This window comes from Hyperolius riggenbachi, chromosome 2, assembly GCF_040937935.1.
Source record: "Hyperolius riggenbachi isolate aHypRig1 chromosome 2, aHypRig1.pri, whole genome shotgun sequence".
NCBI lineage: Eukaryota > Metazoa > Chordata > Amphibia > Anura > Hyperoliidae > Hyperolius > Hyperolius riggenbachi.
Window position 1 is genome coordinate 231,392,286 of NC_090647.1, and position 20,017 is coordinate 231,412,302.

General features: G+C 43.8%; 1 protein-coding gene across 2 annotated transcripts in view; it reads left to right on the forward strand.

Annotated features, from left to right (window-relative positions):
* The first annotated feature begins 423 nt into the window (after positions 1 to 423).
* SH3RF3 (SH3 domain containing ring finger 3) overlaps positions 424 to 20,017 on the forward strand; it is a 565,916-nt gene continuing 546,322 nt past the window's right edge. For both annotated transcript variants that reach the window (XM_068268306.1, XM_068268307.1), the window contains exon 1: positions 424 to 1,490. In XM_068268306.1, the coding sequence (XP_068124407.1) occupies positions 912 to 1,490 (579 nt within the window). In that variant the 5' untranslated portion in view covers positions 424 to 911. The remainder of the gene's footprint in view (positions 1,491 to 20,017) is intronic.

Sequence of the window (20,017 nt, forward strand, 5' to 3'; positions counted from 1 at the left end):
TCGATTGGAAAAACTCTTCCCTCCAGAGAAGGGAAGACAGGGGACTATGCATACAACTTTGAATAAATATGTAGTAAATATTCATTTTTAGTTGTTAAAGTTAGTGCGACTGAATCGCTTTCTCCAATAATAACTTATTTAGCTGGTAGGAATCCTGCTAAAGAAAGTCTATATTGTAGTAGTAATGTTCCCTGTCGTCCAGAGAAGAAACATCTGGCATGCTGGATTATTATTTCGCAATAGCTGGTGAGTTGGCCAGGCTGCCAGTCGTGCCGGGCACACACACACTGACAGCCAGTCACATTGGAAGTGGTAGGGAGAGGATTGCCGTACAGGCAGCCCCTCCTTTCCTCAAGGGGAGGGGGGAGTGTGATCAGGTTACATAGCTGGCTATGGAGCAGACTGCAATAGCAGCAGAGGGGGTGAGGGACGGGTCACATGAAGACACAAGCATGCTGACTATGTCCTTCCCTGTCTGCGCTCTGCTGTCCTGCTGATCCCGGCCACTGCTGACACTTGTGCCCAGACTTTGGCCAGCCCGAGGGGCACCTCCAACCCTGCACTTGGCAACAATGATGCCAGTTGTGTTTCTAGGAAGTCTGTGAGAGCTGCTATTGTGCTGTCTGCAGGCATGTGCTGCTGGCATCTCTGCTCCTTCCTCTAGCCTGCATGGCAACTTGGACTACGTGAAGTTACTCCCTGGCACAGCTGCTGGATTTCCCAACAAGGAGCCGCTATGATACTTGTACAGGAGGTGCTGCTCATTTAAAGGGAAGCCAAGTTCAGTGAGCCATGTAGCGGCATCTAGCTCCCTCCGTGCTCCTGTGGCTCTCATGGCTCGTGTCTGGGGGCAGCCTCGTGTTTAGCGTGTGTGCTGCTGGGTGCATTGGCCCAGGCTACAGCTGGTCTCCATGCTTGTCGGGGCATCTTGGCTGTGCACCTCCAAAGGACCACAGAAAGCGTCTAAAGGGGAGGAGGAGGAGAGGAGACGGGAGAGGAGAGAGAGGCGAGAAGGGGGCAGCGGAGGTGGCGGAGGAGAGGAGATGGATGAGTCCTCCTTGTTGGATTTACTGGAGTGCTCTGTGTGCCTGGAGAGGCTGGACACCAGTGCCAGGGTGCTGCCGTGCCAGCACACCTTCTGCCGCCGCTGCCTGCAGAGCATCGTCAGCTCCAGGAACGAGCTGCGCTGCCCGGAGTGCCGCATCCTGGTGGAATGTGGGGTGGATGATTTACCAGCGAATATCCTGCTCGTCAGGCTCTTGGATGGCATACGGCAGAGACCTCGGAGCAGCCCAACTGGGAGTCCCCTGGCAAGCGGGCACCACTCTGGCAGCAGCAGCAACAATAGCAACAACCACAGCAGTAACTGTGGCAGCCCGGGATGCTCTGCCACGGGGGGCACCACGGCAGCCCCCCCACGCCATGCTGTCTGCACCCAGAGTCTGAGGGATCTGGCTGCTGCCAGTCAGAGCGCCCTGCTGCTGGCCAAGGTACGTGCATGCCCCGTGCCATGTGGGAAACTACAACTATTATTGTGGCATGACTTGTGCCAGCTGAGCGCAGGAGGTTACACCTGTTCTGCTGGTGCAATGCCAGGCAGCTTCTGTTACACAATAGGTGGATGTGTATAGGGTATTCAGGCAGCCCTGGGAGGGTCTGCTATTTATAAATGCTCCCACAGACTACTTGTGAGTAATGCCACTTTCTGCCAGCCAGGCGGCATTTAATAGCACACCTGCTGAAGACACCCTGCAGAGTCATTTATCACCAGCATTATCTTTAAGCTGATTTGCAAATAGCTCGGTTTGTTTGGCTTTGCCATGCAGTTTTTCTTGCTAGCCTTAAAATTTGCATATGTCAAAATAATAATCTTAACTAGTACCATGCTAGACCAAATTGCCTGATCCTAGATTTAGTTCAATCACTGTCTACAGAAGAGATGTATAACTTGTAGTCAGTTGGGGATGTTCAGTACATGTAATGCTATAAGCAGTGATGATAGAATACTATAATTTAGCAACCAATCCTGTCATAGGTAGTGAGATCTGGAAAAAGATGAATTCCTGTTGGCTGATTTAATACTAATTCACACTTCAACAATGACATATAGAGGAATGTTTGCACTTTATATTTATATTTCAACACAAAATACTGTGTGTGCGTGCGTGCGTGCGTGTATATATATATATATATATATATATATATATATATATATAATATATAGATAGATAGTGATTGTTGATCTTTACAAGGCCAGTATTTTTGATAATATTTGTAAGTTACTAAAGAGTTCACTGTCTCCATAAAAGTGCAGTGAAATATTTGATGTCTGTGTTAGTTGGCTGTAGTTGGCTGATGGTGTAATGGTTAAGGGCTCTGCCTCTGACACAGGAGACCAGGGTTCGAATCTCGGCTCTGCCTGTTTAGTAAGCCAGCACTAATTCAGTAGGAGACCTTTGGCAAGTCTCCCTTACACTGCTACTGCCAATAGAGCGCGCCCTAGTGGCTGCTGCTCTGCTCTGGCGCTTTGAGTCCGCAAGGAGAAAAGCGCAATATAAATGTTATTTGTCTTGTCTTGTCTTGTCTGTATGGGGCATTGTTCTCTACAGGCTGCTTTTTTTAAAGGGATGAAGAGGCTGCCATATTATTCCCTAAAAACAGACAACAAAAATATAATAATGACAAATAAATAAGATCACCTACTTGCCTGGCTGTCATGTTGTTGCAATAATAATTTGAGAATCACAGTCTCAGAATACATAGTAAGGTCAGGTGACTCCAGTGTGACTCCAGTGACTGTATGTTTGGGCCAGTGAGGCTTGGTCTACACAGCAGCCAGACAGCAATTTAAAAAAATGGGAAATATGGCAGCTTCCATATTCCTGTCTGCCCAGGTTTCTTTTAAAAGGAATATGTTATGGTGCAAAATAGCTGATGTTATTAATGATTTTTTTTCTTGGTGGGCATTTTTATAGTCCCTGCCTGATTTGGTCTTGTTGTGGCTTAATTATACCATACAAGCAATGAGACCAGAATCCCCATCTGTAGGCTTATTCTGTGTCAGGTATCCTGTTTATGACACAAAAAAATGTCTTCTCAATGCAAATGAAAAAGTACAATTTTGACTTGACAGAAGGCAATTACATATGATCTCTTCACCCTATGCAGAATGGAACACCATCAATTCATCACTTAGGGCCAATGGGCAGGGTTATGCAAATCATTGCTATGTTGTATTGTTTCACATTGTTGCAAATTTAAAGCTCACAAGTTTTATAAAGCATTTCAAACAATATTATTTTAGGTTAAAATGTGTTTCAAGCAATCCAAAACCTCACAAAGTCCTGCAACTTCCACCTTCGTAACATCTGTAAGATTCGCCCTTTCCTGACCCCTGCCACCACCAAACTCCTCATCCATGCCCTCATAATTTCCCGCCTCGACTACTGCAATGCCCTTCTGTCTGGACTCCCTAAGACCCGAATAGCCCCACTGCAGTCCATCATGAATGCGGCTGCCAGAATTATCCACTCCTCCCATCGCTCCACCAGGGCGGCTCCCCTCCGTGAATCCCTCCACTGGCTTCCTATCCAGTCCAGAATCAGATTCAAGATATTGTGTCTGACCTACAAATCCATCCACAAAACCTGTCCAACCTACATTTCTGATCTTACTCAGAGATACACACCAAGCCGCTCACTCCGCTCCTCCAATGAACTTCGCCTGACCGTCCCCCGCATCACCCAGTCCCATGCACGCCTCCAAGACTTCTCAAGAGCCGCTCCGACACTATGGAACTCCCTACCTCCACCCATTAGGGCAGCCTCCTCCTTCAACACCTTCAAGAAGGCCCTCAAAACTCACCTTTTCACTCTTGCCTACCACCCCTCACAATTGCTCTAAACCCACAGCCGAACTCTGGTCCCCTACCTCTCGTGTCCCTACCTCTCCCTCTAGATTGTAAGCCTTTGGGCAGGGTCCTCACTCCTTTTGTGTCCTACCTGATCATGCACCTCTATTACTGTGCACCCATGCTATGCATTTGAGTGAACCTAACTTGCCTAACTCCATGCTCCCATCCAGTGACTGACTAAGCATTACCTGGTACTCATACTGTGCTGTGTGATCTGGTTTTCTTGTATTCCTGTATTGTCATATTGCTGTTTGTCACCCCTAAATATTGTCTGTAACCTAAATTAATGTCCAGCGCTGCGTAATATGTTGGCGCTTTATAAATACAACAAATAAATAAATAAATAAATAAATAGAGGTAAATCCTTTATCAAGTCATTGATCCTCATCTCTTTCTTAGCAGCTTACAGGTGTCTGTCCCCTCCCCGTCAGTCTGCCTTCTACACTGGTTGACAAGCTGGAGGTCAGAAGGCATCTGTACCCCTAGTGTAGTTTTATTTCTTTCGTCAGTTTGGGTTCAGTTTAGCATTGTGACTTCTATGAGTTTGCTATTTGCTGCTTTATTTTGTTGGCTTTACTTGTGCTTTAATATAAGATACCATAAAAACTACACATTCAGTGTTAGAGTTTTAGATCTAGTGTATTTTGGATGTTATTCAGGTAGCACAACTGTGCCATCTCTATGTCATTTTGGCTGTGGACCTTACCTATGTGTTAGGTTTCTTATGTGTGTTACATAAAATGTCATTCCAGCACATTGTAGCAAGAGCCACCATATATGGCTTTCACTATCCTGATATGGTGCTTAGCAGGTGCTCAGGTCTTTTTGATTACGGTACTTTGCACAATTTTAAGGGAAAATCTGTTTTCCTTATACAATTGCCATACATATAGGTAGGTGAACGCAAGTCATTTTGCTATTTTGTGCTAGTAAATATTTTCCCTTTCATTCTACAGCCAGCTGAGAGCTACCACACCTGACAGGAAGCTCACATTGCTGCTCTGCACAGCCTTAGCAACAGTACTCTTTGTACTCTGTCAGGAGTACAGTTGCTATTAGCCTGTCCACAAACCTCCCCCTTGCTGCATAAGCAATATGCTTCACAGGGTGGGAGCCTTTGTTTCTCATCTTCATAAACCAGGGTCTATTTATAGGCATTGCGATCAGCTGATTGCCAGCAAAATACCATTATTCCTGCACAAATAACATCTATTTTTGCCATGTTTAGAAAACGGGATGGCCAACTAAAGTGATTGCCAGTTTTACAAGTGCTCATCTGTCTCGGACTAATTGCCGCTATTTTTGCTAATTATTTGCAAATAGTGATGATCTCTTTATTTAGAAAGTGTTGCTCAGCCTGCTCACCACTTCATAAATTAACAAATTAAACTAGCCACATTGATATGCCATGGGTTTCAAAGGAGAACAAAGGTATTTATTTCAAACATCCTTTCCCTCTTCTCTACTTTGTAGCCATGATGTAGCAGTGATCTATGATCAATGTACAGAGTTTTTGAGCAGCATGCCTTCCTCATTTGCTCCCAGGTTCAGTATAGTGTCTGCCCCATCCCACACCAGGCTTGGGACAGTGTCTGCGCCAAGCCCTGAATAGTGTCTACCCAGGCTCTATATTGTGTTCACACTATTCTCCCCCTGATTCCACATAGTGCCTGCCCCATCCTCCCTCAGGTCCAAGATTGACAGTGTCTTCCCCAAGCCCTGTATAGTGCTCACTCCTGGGCTCTATATTGTGTTCCCACTATTCTCCCCCCGTCCTATATAGTGTCTGCCCCATCCTCCCCCAGGTCCAAGACAGTGTCTGTCCCAAGCCCTGTACAGTGTCTACCTGCCCCTCCCTCAAGCGGGGCACAGTGCCCACTCCCATGCTCTATATTGTATCCACCCCCTTCTGCCCCAGGTCCTGTATAGTGTCTGCCCCATCCTCTCCCAGGTCTGAAACAGTAACTGCTCTAAACCATGTATAGTGTCTACTCCCTCCTCCCCCAAGCCCTGCATAGTTTCTACTCCCAGGCTCTATATTGTGTTCATTCCCTTCTCCCCCAGATCCCTTATGGTGTCTGCCCCAACCTTCCCTAAGCTATGTATGGTTGCTATCTTCTCCTCGCCTTAAACTGTATAACATCTGCCCCTTCTCCCCACATCCTGTATATTTTCTATCCTTTTCTGCCCTTTCCCTGTAGTGTGTCTAGTCCCTCCTTCTGTAGGCCCTTTACAGTGCCTGCCCCCCCCCCCCCTGATCTGTATAGTGCACACCCCCTCTTTCCACAGGCCCTGTGCCCATCCCATTTTCCTTCATGTCCTTTATAGTGTCTGCAGTCTCTTCCCTCATGCCCTTTATAGTGTGTCCCCCCCTCCTTACCCTGGCTCTGTATAGTTTACTCATGCTCCCTGAGGATCTGTGTAATGTCTGCCTTGGTGCCAACCTGCTCCTGTACCTTTCATGTATTTTTTCCGACTTTGTGTCCTGTATTTAGAATCTAAAATCTGAAAATTGAACAAGTATAAATTAGATAAGTGAATTTTAAGAGTGTAAAGAAGCAAAGAGGAGGACAGGGACAAATGTGCTTGGAGAACTTTACTACAGCTCATTTACTCTCCTCTCTGGATTCAGCCAGTTGGCAGGTCATTCGGGTGTAAGGATGCGACCTAAACTAGAAAGAAAAATATATGCCAGACTACAATATATGTCAGACTACATTACTCAGCATCCTACCATAGAAACCATGTGTCTGCTTTGTCAGGAGATGGACTTTTAGTTTACACAAGAGGGTAGCAAGCAACTGTAAGACCTCAGTCTGCTGAGAGCAAACTAGCCCGGCACTAGAGGTCTAAAAAAGTGTGTGGATAAGTGCACAGCAATAGACAAGCAGAGCAACAAAAAGGTTTTTGTATTTGAAAACTTCTGTTTTCGATGCAATACTTATAGTTTACACTAATTGGTATAACTGCTTTGAGAATTCACCTTCTGCAGTTTTGGGTTTGATCAGAGGCGTGGCTAGGGCTTTCAGCACCCTGGACAACGTCCGTTTTTGCGCCCTTTCCTAGTCTCGTGACAAGATGTGAGCCATATGGTTAGGTATGTGCTTTTACAGCACATATACTGTACCTGCTGCCCTGTCTGCACTGTCCTCTGCTGTGTTGCTTCATGGTCCTGTGGTGCCCACCTAAAAAAGAATGACAGTATTGTCAAATTGGGATCGGGCAGATCTCCCCTGCTCTCTCCTGCTCAAGGCTCGCTCTCTTTCTCCTTCCATACCACCCCTGTTTGATAATGAGAAGAGGAGGGCTGAAAAGAGACAGGAGGTAGTCGGGGAGAGAAAGGAGGGAGCAGGGGAGAAAATCTGTCCCTTCCTGCTCCTTCCCAGGCATTAGGGGGACTGGGAGGAATAAGGATGGTGCAGTTTGGGCTGGGGAAGCAGGTCAGTAAAGGCACATACCTAGCCTTTAATACCTGAAGCCAGAATAGCCTTTAATACCTGAAGCCTTTAATACGTGAAGCAAATCTGAAGGGGAAAAAAACAGATTCCAATGGAGAAGGAAGGCTCTGAGTCCCATTGAGCCTTCCATTTCTTCTCACGGTTCCCTTATTCTAGTGCTGTCATCCTCGTTTTAATCTGCCACCACAGGAGGATTTGGAAGACTTTGGGAGCCCCAATGTTCTCATCAATGGGTGGCTCCGTACTGTGCAGGTGGGAGTGCGCACTCGTGCATGCGCAGTATGGAGCCGCTTGTCTTCAGGAGCACTCGGGTTAACAAAGCCTTCCATAGCGGCACAGAGCAGTATTTGAGCCATCGGTCGTGACGGTGCTGGATCGAGGGGACCATGGGAAGAGCGAGAAGGTTCTATAGGACCCTCAGCCTTCCCTCTCCATAGGTAACTCTTTTTGTTTTTTCCACTTCAGACTTGCTTTGTAACAGTAGGATGAAGGTAGATAAAAAGTATAAAAATAGAGGAGGCAGTGATGGACTGAACTCCTACAAGTAGACACAAGATATTATTAATGTTTCAATCAAACAATTTTATTTACTATGTACAGCGCTACGGAAGATATTGGCGCTATATAAATAAAAAAATAATAATAATAATTTACATACTCCAGGTTCCTGGAGTATGTAAATAAAATTGTTTTGTTAAAACAACATCAATATTATCTTGTGTCTACTTGGAGGTGGTAAGTCCACCGCTGTCTCCTCTATTTTTAAACTTTTTAGCTACCTTTATCCTTCTGGCGCCTCTGTTTATATGAACATTATCTGAGTGTGATGGTATTTTAAAAGTGAAATCATGGTCGTCAAGAGCTGCTTATTGTCTTCAGGGTTCTTCCCGTTCACCATTCCACATAGTTCTTTATTCACAGCTTCCCCTCTGTTCTACAGGCTGTGAACATGCCCAGCGATAGAAAGCGCCTGCGTACACCTTGTTTCTTTTGTGCAAGAGCACTTCCTTTTATTGGGCATGCATGCCCAGTACAAATGCTCCCATGCATGACCACAGGTGCTTCCTGCAGAGAGGACTTGACTGCCTGGCAAGTAAAATATTAAAAAGGACCAAACTAAGAACGGAAGGACTCTGAAGGCATTAAGTAGCAGAAGTTTTGCAGTAAGTGCTTTACTACATTGTGGGGTTGATTCACTAAGCAGCTACAGCAGCACAGCTTAATGACAACAGCGCTTGGTAATAATTCTCAGTGCACGCTATGCAGTCATAGCATGCACTGCTAAATTACACTCTCCGCTATAGTTTAACGAGCGCTTTGTTAAACTTAACGAACGCTCCACTCAACCCGCCCAGAGCCTGGGAATGAGATTTCTGCACTATGATTGGCCCAGTAGGCTGCCTGTCACTTGACAGTCAGCCTACTGGGCAGGGCAGCTTAGTGAATCAACCCCAACCTATTTTATGTAAATTTTTTGATTTTCTGCTGCAGGAGGAATGAGACTGCATGATCTGCCAGGAAAAGTTTGGAGCTCTGCAGCAGAAATCTATTGATGATGAAGTCATAAGTGGAAACTGAAGAATTGAGTGGAAAACTCTCCAATGCATCTCAGCACTAACTTAGCAAGCTGCGCTAACAAATTAAAGGAAGTAACCGATAGTCAATTATCTGGCAACAATTAACACAACTGACACAACCTGGGACCCACTGACAGTGATTTTGCAGCACTCTCTGTTTTGACAACGATCTTCAAATCGCTATACCAGTAGATCCTTAGGATGTTTCCACTCGCAGCGTTGTGATGGCGGCGCGTTTGCAAATCGCTGCTGGCAGCATTTTGGGAGCGATCCCACAACAATCGCATCAGTGACCGCAGATCACTCTGGAAATCACAGTCAAAATTGCAGCACTCTGTGGTTTTGGAAATATTATTATTATTTAGTATTTATATAGCACCGACATCTTCCGCAGCGCTGTACAGAGCATATATAGTGTTGTCTCTAACTGTCCCTCAAAGGAGCTCACAATCTAGTCCCTACCATAGTCATGTGTCTATATCGTGTAGTGTGTGTATTGTAGTCTAGGGCCAATTTAGGGGGAAGCCAATTAACTTATCTGTATGTTTTTGGGATGTGGGAGGAAACCAGAGTGCCCAGAGGAAACCCACGCAGACACAGGGGGAACATACAAACTCCTTGCAGATGTTGACCTGGCTGGGATTTGAACCGGGGACCCAGTGCTGCAAGGCAAGAGCGCTAACCATTATGCCACCGTGCTTCCCAATATAGTGAGTGCTTTGCGATCCATCATAAAGCGCAACCAGTGGGTTTCTAGCCTGAGACTTCTTATGGCTTGCCTACAAATCTAGTGCAAACTTGTTCATTTCTTGATGATTTCGGGTGGCCCAATTCCAGGTTGCATGCAGTGTGCTTTACATTTGATTTATCAACATCTGATTGACTATATCTCTAATCCACAGCTAGTGGTTGTCATCTGCTAGCACAGCTTTCACTTCCTAAGTCAGTGCGGATATGTGAGGAGATATTTCGCTTATCTCTAGCCATAAGAAGCTATTCCACACAGCAGCATAAACTCACCCCCAAAATATCACTTGTGGATATACTGACATTTTTATTGATATCTAAGTTTCTTCAGTTCTGTTTATCAGTAATGGCATTTTAATACTAGTTATCTGTAGTGGGGATCTCAGAATGTTTCACTCTCCCTCTGCTTTTTTCATGTTGCTCCAGTTTATCATATAGAATTCTCATTCATTTATAAGCATAGGGATGTTCTCCGATTTGTTGGTTAAAAATACTGTCCAGACAGACAGGACAGCTGCTAGGCTGCTATTTCTGAGGCTGTACAAGCACTTGAACAAGTACCTCTCTTTATGTACACTTGCTGATCTCTGAATCAGAGTTTTTCCTGTGAACTGTGAGATAATGCTACTCCATTTGTGCTTCCCTACTGAAAACGTTTGCTCGAGCTGAGGCGGAAGCTCTGTACATCTCCTTCACATAAGGACGTTTGGGAGCTACTCTGTTACAGCTTCTAACAACACACTTGCTAACAGATTCCACACATCACTTCAACTGACAAGTGCCTCGACAATACAAAAAATGTGTTTGCTGCATCCTCAAAGAGCGTCCCTCCACTGATATCTCTTTCATAGCCGACAGTTCCAGAACACATCTGTCATGCAAGGATTACCTCTCATTACTGAATATTTCATGTGTCGCAATATTGTCTCCTAAACCATGAAGAAATATTCTTTTAGTTAGCTATTTGTGTCATTTTTCAGTCTGGATAATTATGTTCATTAGCTGTGGGAAATGCCATAGATGATCCTTGGCTTTCCAGCTAAATTAAGGGTAGATAAAGTCAAACAAATGCAGGTGCTAGCAGCAAAATTTAAAGGGAAGCTTAAGTGGCATGTGACATGATGTGTATGTACAGTGCCAAGTACAGAAATATATATTCTGTGTTGCTTTTCTTTTTTTTCTCTGTCTGAAATAATTAATATTAAAGGACAACTGTAATGAGAGGGATATGGAGGCTTCCATATTGATTCCCTTTTCAGCAATATCAGTTGCCTGGTTGTGCTGCTGATCCTCTGCCTCTAATACTTTTAGCCAGAGACCCTGAACAAGCATGCAGCAGATCAGGTGTTTCTGACATTATTGTCAGATCTGACAAGATTAGCTGCATGCTTGTTTCCGGTATTATTTAGGACCCTACTGCAGCTAAATAGACCAGCAGGGCTGCCGGGCAACTGGTATTGTTTAAAAGGAAATGAATATGGCAGCCTCCGTATACCTCTTACTTCAGTTCCCCTTTAAGCTATGCAACTGACAGTTTTTCTCCAGTCAGGTCCAGCGGGTCTATAGCGCCATTCACTAAGAAGGAATTACAGATTTCCTAGCAGAGAACTGGGCTTCTGAGCATATGGGATAGGTAAAAAGGCGCTCCTCCCTGTGTTTTCTCTCCACGTCGCGGTTCTCCTCTCTGTGTCTTCTCTCCATGCTGCGGCGCTTCTCCCCGTGTCTTCTCTCCTTGCTGCGGCACTCCTCCCTGTGTCTTCTCTCCATGCTGCGGCACTCCTCCCTGTGTCTTCTCTCCATGCTGCGGCACTCCTCCCTGTGTCTTCTCTTCACGTTGTGGCTCTCCTCCCTGTGACTTCTCTCCATGCTGCGGCATTACGCCCTGTGTCTTGTCTCCATGCTCCGGCACTCCTACCTGTTTCATTCTCTCCATGCCATGGTGCTCCTCCCTGTGTCTTCTCTCCATGCTGCAGCACTCCTCTCTGTGTCTTCTCTCCATGCTGCGGCACTCCTCCCTGTGTCTTCTCTTCACGTCGCGGCTCTCCTCCCTGTGACTTCTCTCCATGCTGCGGCATTCCGCCCTGTGTCTTGTCTCCATGCTCCGGCACTCCTACCTGTTTCATTCTCTCCATGCCATGGTGCTCCTCCCTGTGTCTTCTCTCCATGCTGCAGCACTCCTCTCTGTGTCTTCTCTCCATGCTGCGGCACTCCTCCCTGTGTCTTCTCTTCACGTCGCGGCTCTCCTCCCTGTGACTTCTCTCCATGCTGCGGCATTCCGCCCTGTGTCTTCTCTCCATGCTCCGGAACTCCTACCTGTTTCATTCTCTCCATGCCATGGTGCTCCTCCCTGTGTCTTCTCTCCATGCCACTGTACTCCTTCCTGTGTCTCCTCTCTATGCCATGGAGCTCCTCCCCGTGTCTTCTCTGCATGCCACGGCTCTCCTACGTGTGTCTTTTCTCCATGCTGCGGCACTTTTTCCTATTTCTTCTCTCCATGCCGCGGTGCTCCTCCCTGTGTCTTCCCTCCATGCCATGGTGCTCCTCCCTGTGTGTTCTCTCCATGCCGCGGTGATCCTCTCTGTGTCTTCCCTCCAGGCAATGGTGCTCCTCCCTGTGTCTTCTCTCCATGCAATGGTGCTCCTCCTTGTGTCTTCTCTCAATGCCGTAGTGCTCCTCCCTGTTTCTTCTCTCCATGCCATGGTGCTCCTCCCTGTGTCTTCTCTCCATGCCGTGATGCTCCTCCCTGTGTCTTCCATCCATGCAATGGTGCTCCTCCCTGTGTCTTCTCTCCATGCCGTAGTGCTCCTCCCTATGTCTTCTCTCCATGCAATGGTGCTCCTCCCTGTGTCTTCTCTCAATGCCGTAATGCTCCTCCCTGTTTCTTCTCTCCATGCCATGGTGCTCCTCCCTGTACCTTCTCTGCATGCCGTGACGCTCCTCCCTGTGTCTTCTCTCCATGCCATGGGGCTCCTCCCTGTGTCTTCTCTCCATGCCATGGGTTCCTCTCTGTGTCTTCTCTCCATGCAATGGTGCTCTTCCCTGTGTCTTCTCTCCATGTCATGGTGTTCCTCCCTGTGTCTTCTCTCCATGTAATGGCGCTCCTCCCTGTGTCTTCTCTCCATGTCATGGTGCTTCTCCCTGTGTCTTCTCTCCATGTCACGGTGCTCCTCCCTGTGAGACAAACACTAGAGGTCTGCTGTGTATCCTCATCCACTAACATCCTCTATTAGCACTATGGCCTGCATTGGTGTAGAGGCCAGAGGATAACAACACAGGGGGCATATCCACTGCCTAGAAGTGCTAGGGCAATGGAATGTGAAGTACAGTACATTTGCTACTTATTACCTGAAATCCTTGCTATTGGCAATCATATTAAATAATCGAAATAACTAATCACTACAGCTAGACAATATTGGATGGTAAACATGAACTGTGCAACCTCCTCAATAACCATAGTTTATTTGCCTTTCTTAATTTTTACATCAATGTTTGTATTTTCCGAGAACGTTTCTTCTGCAGTGTCATTTTTTTTTTTCATTTTCTAGATTTGTCAAGATAAATGGCACAATAGGGGAACTTTGTTTCTTCCACTTCAGTGTCTCGTAGGAAACGTACCAGTGATCCTAATTCCACTGACAGAGAGTCTAGCAGCTCCACATTGTCTCAGTTAGAATATGTTATACAGTATTTGTTTTATTCAAACATATGGTAAAATCTTACGTTAGTGTTGATGAAATTTGTTTCATTTGACATTGGTAGTGGGTATTGATGGCTTCACACTGTAAACAAGACAGCCTGCTTTGCTTCCAGGTTTCTGCGTTGTAGAGCTATTTATGGCTCATGTCTGTTAGTGTGTATAACCCATCATGAGGCTGGTTTCCTAAATAACAGCCTGGCCTGTGTTCTCTTTAAATATTCATTAAAGCTGGAAATGTGAAAATATGTAGTATCCATTGTATGTGATTATGTAGTTACAGTAAATATATACGGTGGCGGAAATGATTCCTTTAGTAAATCAGTCTTCATATGTTCACTACATCCCATAGTGGTTAATATTGTTTAAGAGTTGATGTAAGTCAAACATCTTTTTTTAAGCTTTTATTAAAGGCAATGAAATCTTATCCAGTCCAGATGCTATATGCTCGCTGTATCCCATCATTGTTTATGCAACTGTATATACTGTGTATTCTCTATTGTACAGTACCACAAAACATGCTGGGGTTATATAAATTCAAAGTAATAACAGTATGCAAATATATGTTTATAGACCATCAGTTTATATTATACGTTCAGCAAACCATCAAATACTTCCGATAAAGGTATACCTTGACATAACTGTCATGCTTGTAACAATATATTTCTGTAGTTACTACTTTACTATAGCTACCATATTTTTCGGACTATAAGATGCTCCTGTCCATAAGATGCACCTAGGTTAAGAGGACAAAAAACAGGAGAGAAAAAATATATACTAAACCTGGTGCATCCATGGTGAAGGGGCATCTTGTGGATTATGCCTCCTTTGTACCTTATGCCCCCTCCTTTGTAAAGCATGCCCCCTTGTACCTCGTGTCTCTCTGTGTTCTCCTCTGTCCCCCTTGTGTCCTTATGTTTCCACCTCTGTCATCCTCTGTGTCCCCCTTGTGTCCTCCTCTGTGCCCCTTTGGGTCCTCAGTTTGTCCCCCTGTGTCCTCCTCTGCATAGGCACAGTACAGGAAGTCCCCGACACTGCAGTGGGTTGGAGGTTTGTATTGGCAGGCGTTCACAAGTCTGGAACTCCCTGCATTCGCACTATAAGACACAGTGACTTTTTCCCCTCACCTTTGGGAGAGAAAAAGTGAGTCTTATAGTCCAAAAAATACAGTCATTTCTATTTTTTTTGTTTTTTGCCTGCATGGGAGTCCCCATCTTGTTGGTGATATCAGTGCTATGTGCAGAGTAGGGAGAATACACATCTTTTACAGTGCTATGCACCCCTTAACCCAAGAGGTCCCCAAACGTTTTGGGTCGAGGACCGGGTCAACATACTTCAGACTGCTGGGGGGCCGGAGTATACATAAAATGATGTTGAAGTCTTTGCGGGCCAGACAGTGAAGCATACCCAGGTGACAGCCTGCAGACCAATTGGACAACAGTGTCACCTGATGTAGAATTTGATTGGAAACCAGCGAATTACTGCTTTCTGGCTTCATTCTATATGCTGACCACCAATATTTAAAGATGTAGCTGACCACATCTATAATACATTTTGTGTGTGGGGGCAGGTAAAAAAGCCTCAGGGGGCCACGTTCGGCCCGCGGGCCTTAGTTTGAGGACCACTGCCTTAACCTGTCATTAGTAACAGGAAGAAGTCACAAAAGAAAACAGTTACATATCACTTGATTATTCAGGAATAATTGTTTTGAAAATGTAAAGTATTTATATTGCTTTACAATCATTTATCTGCAACCACTGTCCTGAATAGCACATACCGCAGTGCATAAAATGTAACAGCTTATTGCAGAAACATACAAATCTGTAACTCTCTATAGATATTTTGTAGCTTTTGGTTTCTTTTGTTGTATGACTTTAGTTATTTCTTCTTTAACAATGAATGCTCTATTAAGACTTTATTATAGAACCCTCATTTCAGCTTAGTTTTATTTACGTAATATGCTTTAAAGAGACACTGAAGCGAAAAAAAATGATGATATTATGATTTGTATGTGTAGTACAGCTAAGAAATAAAACATTAAGATCAGATACATCAGTCTAATTGTTTCCAGTACAGGAAGAGCTAAGAAACTCCAGTTGTTATCTCTATGCAAAAAAGCCATTAATCTCTACGACTAAGTTAGTCGTGGAGAGGGCTGTTATCTGACTTTTATTATCTCAACTGTAAGTGAACTGTTTTCTTTTTATCTGCTAGAGGAGAAGTCATTACTTCATAGACTGCTCTGAAAGACTTGTTTTGAAAGCTTAGTGTTGTGTAATCTGCACATATTAGAGAATGATGCAATGTTAGAAAAAATACTATATACCTGAAAATAAAAGTATGAGAATATTTTCTTTGCTGTTAATCTTCTAGTAATTATTCATAGTACACAACCAATTCACTATATCATATTTTTTTTTTCGCTTCAGTGTCTCTTTAAGTCTTTATAGTAGTTTAATTTTTATTGTAGCGTTATAGTAATTTTACACCTTCTCTGCCTAATGATGTGAAAGTCATAACTTCTTTACTCACCTGATGAATTACAACTTTTTTGCTGTAAAATCTTAATGGCTTGTTTATATGACTGTTTATATCTGGTACTGCAGGAAATGTTAATGCTTTATAAATCAATGATTAGAATGTCCTGTAATGATATCTTCATAAAGTTTCATGTTACAGTTTTATGGTAAAGGAAATGGCCTAAGTTACATTCAAGTGTCATTTAGCAATGCTGACACTGGCGGAGTTCTCTGCAATAAACAGCTGTTACTGTGTCTGTTCCTTGCATATTTCACATACTCCTATTATAATATAACGCGTGAATGTTCTGTGCCATATTGGTCGTCTCACAATCCTCATCTAAGTGTTTAAAGGGGAACTCCTTGTCGTTTCATTGGATTGGACATCGATTAGGGATAGCATTGGTCATTAATATCTTTTAAAGAGGGATTAAAAGGTGACAATGTTCAGTAAAAACATGTGTTCCTAATTTTTATTACCCATGCAGTTCATCATATTTGCTTTTGTGCACACGTATTATCATCTGTTTTTAAATTACAAGATCCCAAAGTACAGTTTATCTGTACTAAAAGCTACCATTGTAATTTATTGCATAGCTGCTGTATTTATATATTACAATGTATCCAGTTAGAATGTGTCTACTCCTGTAAACACTTTTGGCTTGTATTCAGCTGAGACACTGCTAGCAGTGTTTATATTATCTTGTTTGTTTTCTTATCAGCTACTATTGTAATCACTTCCTCAAGTTTGGCACTAAGCTACTCACTGAAGGAGAAAGTGCTGTGTTTAACTGTTTGAATGCTGTTCTGCTACCAATGTTCTTTTCTGGTAGTACCTTTTTTGCCATACAGAATATTTTAGAGCAAAGAAGGAATTCTGAGTTTCATACCATTCAAAGTTTTCTCCCTTCAAGGTGTTATCCTTACAGAATGTTTTAAGCCCAAGTTTGTCTATGGTTTGTTGATGGGGGGTTGTTCCGCTGCTAAAAGATTGCAAAAGTGCTGCCTGTGATCGCCTTTCAGGGATCTAGGAGCAAATCACCTTTGCTCCACTAATTGTGTTGAAAATCTCAGTACTTTGCGATTCAGAAATCGCTAGTGGGACCCAGCCCTAAGGAATACAGAGAGAGATTAGTAGTAGAGTTGTAGATGGCCTTAGTGCAAAGCAATGCAGCTAAATACAGTTGATACTAATGGTATTGGATACCATTATCAGCAAATGTAGTGAAGATTTGCAGCTGCTGCCAATATTTCTGTGTCATAGTCATTAAGGAGCTATTCTCTTACTGATTCACTGTTCGGTTGGAGTGGTTACCCACAGACACTTCTCCAGCAAAATGGCCAGTTTATGTGGCTTATTCATGATTTCACTGTTTCCCACTAAGTCACTATTAATAAGTAGCCTGCCAGTATGTAAAACTCAGTGCGTCTGCACGGCCCTGGTCACGTGTGTCCTCGTTCGTGCGCCCATTGGCGAGATCGTCTTGTGCAGGCGCAGTAAGAGAAAATCTGTGAAACTCTTTATTTCCTACGTTTAGGTTCACTTTAAAGAGGAGCTCCATCCAAAAATTAAAAATCCTTCAGTGCTGCTGTAAAGAAAAGTTATGGTTTCCTGTGGATTCCCGTCCCACGAAGCTGTCCCAAAGACCCCGCATCACTTGACTTCCAGTGCCTGGCCCAGCCTCCCCTCTCTCCTTAGAGAAAAAACGCCCAGCTGTTTACTGCAGTAGGGAAGGAGAGAGGGGAGGCTGGGCCAGGCACTGGAAGTGGAGTGATGCGGGGTCTTTGGGACGGCTTTGTGGAGTCGAGACTCTGCAGGTAAAGATAACTTTTCTTTACAGCAGCGCTGATGGATGTTTACTTTTTGGATGGAGATCCTCTTTAAGAAAACTTTCTTATGTTATTGTTGAATTTCTTTACTCTGAGGTTGATCAGACCACATAATGGCTCAGGCCTTGTCAGGGATTCTGGAGCAGACAGAGGTGTAATGTGTATATACAAGAGTCTTTCACTACAATGTAATAGGTATAAATATAAACATCTTAGTTTAAAACATACAAGAGAAATGTGTCTGTGTTGTATCCCTGTACACTAAGTGAACCTGCCATAAACTTGTTATTAAATGTTAATTAATATGCTGTGGGCTGGAGTATCTTTACATGTTTTATGTGCATTGTGTGGAAGTGTGTGTTTGACTTTTGGTGTGCTGTAGTGAAATACAGGTAAATGTTGTTTTGCCTTATCTCTTTATTTGAGTCTCTTGTGGTTTCAGCGTTTTGCTGATGTGATTTGTGCACCAGATCAGCATTTGAACAATATTGCTACAAGCTACTCTAGGGAAATAACTGGAGGTTTTTGTTTTGTGTGGGAATAAGCTGTGGTTATCCTAAACTCATCAGGGCTGATGCATAGCAGAAAAAAATGTTTTTTTATGCAAGGCATTTAAAGAGAATCTGTATTGTTAAAATCGCACAAAAGTAAACATACCAGTGCGTTAGGGGACATCTCCTATTACCCTCTGTCACAATTTAGCCGCTCCTCGCCGCATTAAAAGTGGTTAAAAACAGTTTTAAAAAGTTTGTTTATAAACAAACAAAATGGCCACCAAAACAGGAAGTAGGTTGATGTACAGTATGTCCACACATAGAAAATACATCCATACACAAGCAGGCTGTATACAGCCTTCCTTTTTAATCTCAAGAGATCATTTGTGTGTTTCTTTCCCCCTGCAGCTATCTTCCACTGAAGTGTCAGGCTTTTTCTTCCTGCAGAGTGCAGACAGCTCTTCCTGTATGTAATTCCTCAGTATGTGAAAGCCCAGCCAGCTCAGAGGAGGATTTATCCAGATTGTAAAAGATAATAGAGCAGAGAGAACCTGCCATAATCTAAATAACACACAGGCAGTGTGCAGAGAGAGGCCTGGAGGGGGGAGATGCATCACAGAACCACAACACTGAAGAACTTGGCAGCCTTCCAGACACAGGCTGACAAGTCTGACAAGAGAGAGATAAGTTGATTTATTACAGAGATGGTGATAGTAGAACGTGCTGCAGTAAGCCAGAACACATTAGAATAGCTTTTGGAACTTGTAGGATGATAAAAAACAGGATGCAATTTTTGTTACGGAGTCTCTTTAAGCAGGTATGGAAGTCAGCCACTGTACAGGCAGTAACTCCTTAAACACCAACAGATGAGAGAAGATGTAAAATTATCTCGCAGGAGAAATATTTGAGGAAAAGTGAATTGAGTAAGTCCCCAGAGTAAGAGATTGTAGAGGAAGGAGTGAACTTTTTTTATTGTCATCTGACACTGTAAAGCTTTCAAGTTTGTTCCTAAACTTTGCATTTTGTGTGGATAAGCTCTACTAATAACTTCCATGGAATTTAAAGGTTTACTTCACTTAAATATTAATATTTATATAACATCACTTCTTGAAGTTATTTTGATAATGAAAGCCATGAAATATTATCTTTCATCTTCACCCTGTAGCTGTTATAACTTTTTTGTTTAGGAAACTTGCTGGAAACCATGGCAACAGTAAATGGCTTACTGGGAATTCTACTTTTTCTGTTTGTCTCTTTGGTTTATAATTCTGCATAAAGCAGGAAGTAACTTTTATTTCATCTCCTTTCATGTCTAGGGCCTATCTGTGTGTACTATAGTGACACATTCATTCCACAGGGAGGAATGCGGGACTCCTTGTGTATGTATGGTTGGGAGTAATCGCTCCCACCTCAGTATCAGGGGACACAGCCAGTTAATGAAGCTTTCCACAGCAACATGCAGAGCTGCAGAACTTGACCTACGTAAACATCAGCCCCAGCCCTGACATTTATCGGGCTTTCCCCTCCTTGCCAAGCATTACAATAGTCCCATATGGCGCACAAACTTCCACTGCTAGCAGGCATCCAACTTTCCTGTTTACACTAAATACCATATATACACATGGGTTAGCCCTCCTGCGCTTATGCCTAACACTACCCCCACCATCACCTTCACCAACACACACACACACATGCACAAACATACAGTTTTGGCCTAAAAATAGGCCAAGATTCCTCCCATGTGCCGCTGTCGCCCCTCCATGCATCCTCCTCTAGCTTGCTTCC